This window comes from Coregonus clupeaformis, unplaced genomic scaffold (assembly GCF_020615455.1).
Source record: "Coregonus clupeaformis isolate EN_2021a unplaced genomic scaffold, ASM2061545v1 scaf0744, whole genome shotgun sequence".
In the NCBI taxonomy this organism is placed as follows: domain Eukaryota; kingdom Metazoa; phylum Chordata; class Actinopteri; order Salmoniformes; family Salmonidae; genus Coregonus; species Coregonus clupeaformis.
In genome coordinates this window covers 239083-245113 of record NW_025534199.1, presented here as the reverse complement: position 1 = coordinate 245113, position 6031 = coordinate 239083, and the positions used below count along the sequence as shown (strand labels likewise).

General features: G+C 38.0%; 1 protein-coding gene across 1 annotated transcript; it reads left to right on the top strand.

Moving 5' to 3' along the window:
- Positions 1–1032: 1032 nt before the first annotated feature.
- LOC121558549 (saxiphilin-like) lies at positions 1033–3328 on the top strand. The gene is made up of 5 exons (XM_041871921.2): positions 1033–1232; positions 2048–2129; positions 2742–2870; positions 3022–3110; positions 3203–3328. Exons 2-5 carry the CDS (start codon positions 2060–2062, stop codon positions 3212–3214), a joined length of 300 nt encoding a protein of 99 aa, XP_041727855.1. The 5' UTR covers positions 1033–1232; positions 2048–2059; the 3' UTR covers positions 3215–3328.
- The last annotated feature ends 2703 nt before the right edge of the window (positions 3329–6031 follow it).

The window sequence follows — 6031 nt, the reverse complement described above, 5'->3', positions numbered from 1 at the left end:
CAAGATTACTGAATGTAAGTACAGTGAGGGAAAAAAGTATTTGATCCCCTGCTGATTTTGGACGTTTGCCCACTGACAAAGAAATGATCAGTCTATAATTTTAATGGTAGGTTTATTTGAACAGTGAGAGACAGAATAACAACAACAAAAAATCCAGAAAAACGCATGTCAAAAATGTTATAAATTGATTTGCATTTTAATGAGGGAAGCTTCTTCCCGAAGAAGACGCAAGTTTGGCTGCCGACCAAGTTATCAGTGTTCATTTTAGTGAGATTGTGAATTGTGTGGTTTGTTAGGTTTCATACTGCATTATGGTGATTGACTCCAAGCATTTGCCTTAGGCCTAAATACCTTGTTACATCAGTAGCTGTAGAGTACTGCTGCAGTTTGTATATTTCAGATACTCCATGTGTATGTCGTTTATAAGTGCCTGTATTGCACTGAATACATGAGAGTTATACAGTAGATGTTATTGTTAAGAGATGGTTCATTCCTATAGCCTGTATACACACTTTACCAGGAGATGTTATTGTTTAGAGATGGTTCATTCCTATAGCCTGTATACACACTTTACCAGTAGATGTTATTGTTTAGAGATGGTTCATTCCTATAGCCTGTATACACACTTTACCAGTAGATGTTATTGGTTAGAGATGGTTCATTCCTATAGCCTGTATACACACTTTACCAGTAGATGTTATTGGTTAGAGATGGTTCATTCCTATAGCCTGTATACACACTTTACCAGTAGATGTTATTGGTTAGAGATGGTTCATTCCTATGGCCTGTATACACACTTTACCAGTAGATGTTATTGGTTAGAGATGGTTCATTCCTATGGCCTGTATACACACTTTACCAGTAGATGTTATGGTTTAGAGATGGTTCATTCCTATAGCCTGTATACACACTTTACCGCAACTCATTAGTCTAAAATCCTAGGTGGCGGTGTCTGCAGCTTAAGTTGTTCCATTTTAAAATATAAATGACTACCTTCACTTTGAATTGACCCCAACCCTGTCAAACAGGTAGCTATCGGACAGGTCCAGCAGGTGTTGGGCTGGACAGAAAGAGAGAGAGGGAGGGGTCTGACTGGACTGGTCCTTAAAAGGGAGAGGAGGGAGAGGTAGAACTCAACTCACAGGCAGGACAGAGAGAGAGAGAGAGAGACACCCAGTGAAGACCTTTGAAGATCTCTGAAGAAGTGAAAATACAACTGAAGATTTGTGAAGGTGAGATTTTAACATCTGTGCATTTAAAACTGTATCTGTCTGCATCCCAAATAGCACCCTTTTCCTTTTGTAGTGTGCTTCTTTTGACCAGGGACCATATTACCTTTGTGGCCGTGGGCTATTCCCTATGTAGTGTACTGGGGACCCTGGTCAAAGGTAGTGCACTACATAGGGAACAAGGTAACATTTGGAAATCATACATATTCCTGTGTACTAGGTTAATCTATTGTTCATTAGTCAAATCTAATGTGATAGTACCGAAATCCATCTGATAAGTGGAATGGCTGAGGGTACTTGAGGAAAGGTTAGGGGAACACTGCACTCGAGTTTGGAAAATCCTGCCTTAGCAGTTGCATTGGTTTTGTACCTAACACAGGGTTTCCTTAACCTCTCCTCTGGTACCCCCAGCCATACAGTAGGTTATGTACCTAACACAGGGTTTCCTTAACCTCTCCTCTGGTACCTCCAGCCATACAGTAGGTTATGTACCTAACACAGGGTTTCCTTAACCTCTCCTCTGGTACCTCCAGTCATACAGTAGGTTATGTACCTAACACAGGGTTTCCTTAACCTCTCCTCTGGTACCTCCAACCATACAGTAGGTTATGTACCTAACACAGGGTTTCCTTAACCTCTCCTCTGGTACCCCCAGCCATTCCACTGATTTGAAGTATTACAGTACAATCTTAGCTGATTCTAATGGTCAACTAATCTCTCTCTCTCTCTCTCTCTCTCTCTCTCTCTCTCTCTCTCTCTCTCTCTCTCTCTCTCTCTCTCTCTCTCTCTCTCTCTCTCTCTCTCTCTCTCTCTCTCAGAAGACTATCACCATGGCGATATTGACCATCATTCTGCTTGTCAGCATGGCTTTGGCTCTGGGAGATGCCTTTATTCCGATAGGTAAGAGTGACATACCTCACACTTACTCACCAACATTTTTATTTAAAAACCATAAACATTAGTGGGTGTGTATCTGTCCTATTTCACGCAAGTACAAGTGTGTATTAATACGTAGGTGTGAATTGAAAAAAAATGTTTCTTTGCATATCCCATTCTCCCTGGGACACAAGCCATTATCAAACCGTGACACCGGAGAAATTAAGGTTGTGCCTTGCTCAAGGGCAAATAGACAGATATTTAAACTTGTCAGCTGAGGGATTCAAACTAGCAACCTTTCGGTTACCATCCAAACCTTTCGGTTACCTTCCACTCCTCTAGTTCCAGAGATGTATATTGGTGTCTAGATGCCGGAGTGTTGAGGTATTCTGATATGAAAGGTTTGGTCCTTCAACTGGATGGATGCATGATTGGATTGTCAACCAACTATCAGGAAATAACACTGATATAATTTACCCCACTTTAACAGTCTTAGTTTCATCAGCTATTGTACAATATGATACAAAACACAGGCAAAACTGAATTTTGACTGCACTGGGCTTTTAAACAAGTAGCGGAATTGTATATGTCCATACATTCTCCAACTATGTTATGTCCACATTACAATGTATGCAGATGGTATGCGACCCAAGACCCGCTGTGAGCGTTTAAGAGATGCCAAGAAAAACAGCCCGCCTGGAACCTACATCCCAACTTGTGACGACGATGGACAATTCACCCCTGAGCAATGTTCAGGATCTACAGGTTACCACACTCATACACAAACACACACACACACATACACTAAATTATCCAATTTAGTTGAATTTGACAATTTAATTTGTATTACACTAACGTTTGTAATTATGTCAATATTGTATATGCAACAGGTTTTTAACATGTCCATTTCTGGTAGGTACGTGTTGGTGTGTGACCTGTTATGGACATAAGATCAGGGGTACTGAGACTCCAATAGGCATTGTTCCCATCGACTGTGATACCCTGGTAAACACACACATTCTCTCTCATTCACTAAATGTTAATTCTTTGCAGCTGGTTCTGAATGTTGTTAATGTTTGTTTTGTCTGTAATTGTAGATTTGCTCGTAGATGAAAGTCGTTGGAATGAAGACGTTAAAAATACTTTGACAGTTTCTTTACTGTCCTACAGGAACTGCTTCCCATTCCATACAAATAAATAAATGAAGAAATCCTGAGAATTTATTTTCTGATTGACTTTATTTATTGTTGGTTTGATATGCTGTACAATTGATATGAACCGGTCCATTTCTGGGAAATGGAGGAAGGAGTATCAGTCTTTTAAATGAACCCTTTACATTAACTTTAGAAGACAACATATTTTGCTACAACGGTACAAGAAGTACCATCTTACACAAGAAGCCTTACAAGATAGGATGGAAGCCAAATGGTTCTATTCCCTACATAGTACACTACTTTTGACCAGAGCCCTATGGCCAGATCATGGTATTTTTTGTGCTTTGCACAATTCTTGCACTAGGAAAATGTGACACTAAGTACCTTCTTACACTAGAAAACGTACACGATGTCGTGTAGCTTAGTTGGTAGAGCATGGCATTTCCAACGCCAAGGTTGTGGGTTCGATTCCCACGGAGAGCCAGTATGAAAATGTATGCACTCACTAACTGTAAGTCGCTCTAGAAAAGAGCATCTGCTAAAATGAAACGTCTTATTTTGTTTAAGTTCCTAACTTGATTGATAAGATTAGTAGAGTTTTTCAGAGAGGATCCCACATTAGAGCCCTGCACGTGAATGAATTTTTAGCCCTACCCATGCCGTCGATGTTCAGGTCCTACTCTACCCAGGCCCGATTGCTTTTGCTGAAACCCCAAATAACTTCCTCCATTAGTAAGTCCATTAACTGCGCCGCGCCGTCTGTCACTCGGTCCCTGTGCATAGCTCACTCTGCATGCGTTCTGCATGGCTCTGAGTTTCCATATCAACTTCGCCACTTGGGCTGCTCTGCTCATGACACACAAGAGAGCAGTGAGGTGTTAGCTACTTTTCCTCACTCTAAACTCAAGGAACATTTTCTGTGAAATAATCGTATATTTCACGAGGTTGAATCACTGACACCAAGTTCTGATTTTAGCAACTTCGAAAAGGCATTTGATAAAGTACAACTGGGGTTTATATATAAATTCCTGGAGCATTTCAATTTTGGAGAATCTCTTATGAATTGGGTTAAAATCATGTATAGTAACCCTAGGTGTAAAATAGTAAATAATGGCTATTTCTCCGAACATTTTAAACTGTCAAGAGGAGTGAAACAAGGTTGTCCACTATCTGCATATATATTTATTATTGCCATCGAGATGTTAACTATTAAAATCAGATCACTAAAAAAAAAATGTTTTACATTACCATGTGGTTTACCAATAAAATGGTCTGATGGTGATGTGGATATCCTCGGAATACATATCCCAAAGGTAATAAATGATCTCACTGCAATACATTTTAATAGAAAGTTAGCAAAAATAGATAAGATCTTGTTACCATGGAAAGGTAAATACCTGTCTATTAACTCTTTAGTATTATCCCAGTTTACCTATTTGCTTATGGTCTTGCCTACGCCGAGCGAACAGTTTTTTAAATTATATGAGAAAAAAAGATTCCATTTTATTTGGAACGGCAAGCCAGACAAAATTAAATGGGCCTATTTATATAATGAATATGAATTCGGAGGACAGAAATTATTAAATATTAAAGCATTAGACCTATCACTAAAAGCTTCAGTCATACAAAAATTATACTTAAATCCGAACTAGTAAGATTGTCTCACCCAATGTTCAGGAAGGGACTTTTTCCCTTTATTCAGATTTACAACCCCTCACTTTAAGGTATTTGAAAAGGAAATCATCTCCCAAATATCACTATTTCTAAAACAAGCCATAGAAAGTTGGTTACAATTTCAATTTAATCCTCCTGAAATGACAGAACAAATATTGCAACAAAAATTGTGGTTAAACTCAAATATACTAACAGATAAAAAAAAAGTTATTTTTTGAGAGAATGTTTAAAAAAGATATAATCTTCGTAAATGATATTATCGGTAGGAATGTTGGAGTTATGTCGCACATGCAGCTAACAAAAACATATGGGGATGTCTGCTCTACCCAAAAGTACAACCAAATAATTGCAGTATTACCGCAAAATTGGAAGAGGAAAGTGGAAGGGGGAGAAAGTAAGGAACTTGTCTGTCTGCAACAAAGAACATAATTGGTTAAAGAAAATGGTGATAAATAAAAAAATTTACCAGTTTAATTTAAGGTCCAAAAGACTGACAGCCATCCCATATAGATTGCAAAATAGTTGGGAAGAGATTTTTGACGTACCGATTCCATGGCATAGTGTTTATGAACTGATACGCAAAACGACGCCGGATTCAAAACTTATAATTTTTTCAATTTAAATTATTATATAAAATTATTGTCAATCAATCAATAATATAATAATACTTTTAGCAAAAATGTTTATTTTCAAATCACAAACTGTAGAAACAATGAGAATAGAAAGGTTCAGAACTTTTGTAAAACATCACAAAAGTTGGTATTAAGAGATAGATGGGAGGTGTTGAATGGAGCTGAAGGATGGGACTAATAACAACAACTAATAACAACAAGATAACTAATAATGTAAGACATGCTGTGTCCATAATAAGTATATAGGTTATAGGTTGAGAGCTTTTGTGAAAGAGCACAGTTAGAAAGATATGGCATATAGAAGCATACCAGTTGGACATCATGAAAATGATCGGAGGAAGTTCAGGAGTAAAAACAAGCAAAATATAATTATTGACTGTGTCCATAAAATGTATATAGTATGTATACGCATGAAGTAGAAGCCTAAGCATTGTTGTTCACTAGTTTACTCCAATTAGGGAGGGAT

Coding starts and splice junctions, on each gene's coding strand:
- LOC121558549 (XM_041871921.2), top strand. CDS start 2,060: ATGGCGATATTGACCATCATTCTGCTTGTCAGCATGGCTTTGGCTCTG. Junction 2,130..2,741: donor AGATGCCTTTATTCCGATAG/GTAAGAGTGACA, acceptor CAATGTATGCAG/ATGGTATGCGACCCAAGACC. Junction 2,871..3,021: donor GCAATGTTCAGGATCTACAG/GTTACCACACTC, acceptor CATTTCTGGTAG/GTACGTGTTGGTGTGTGACC.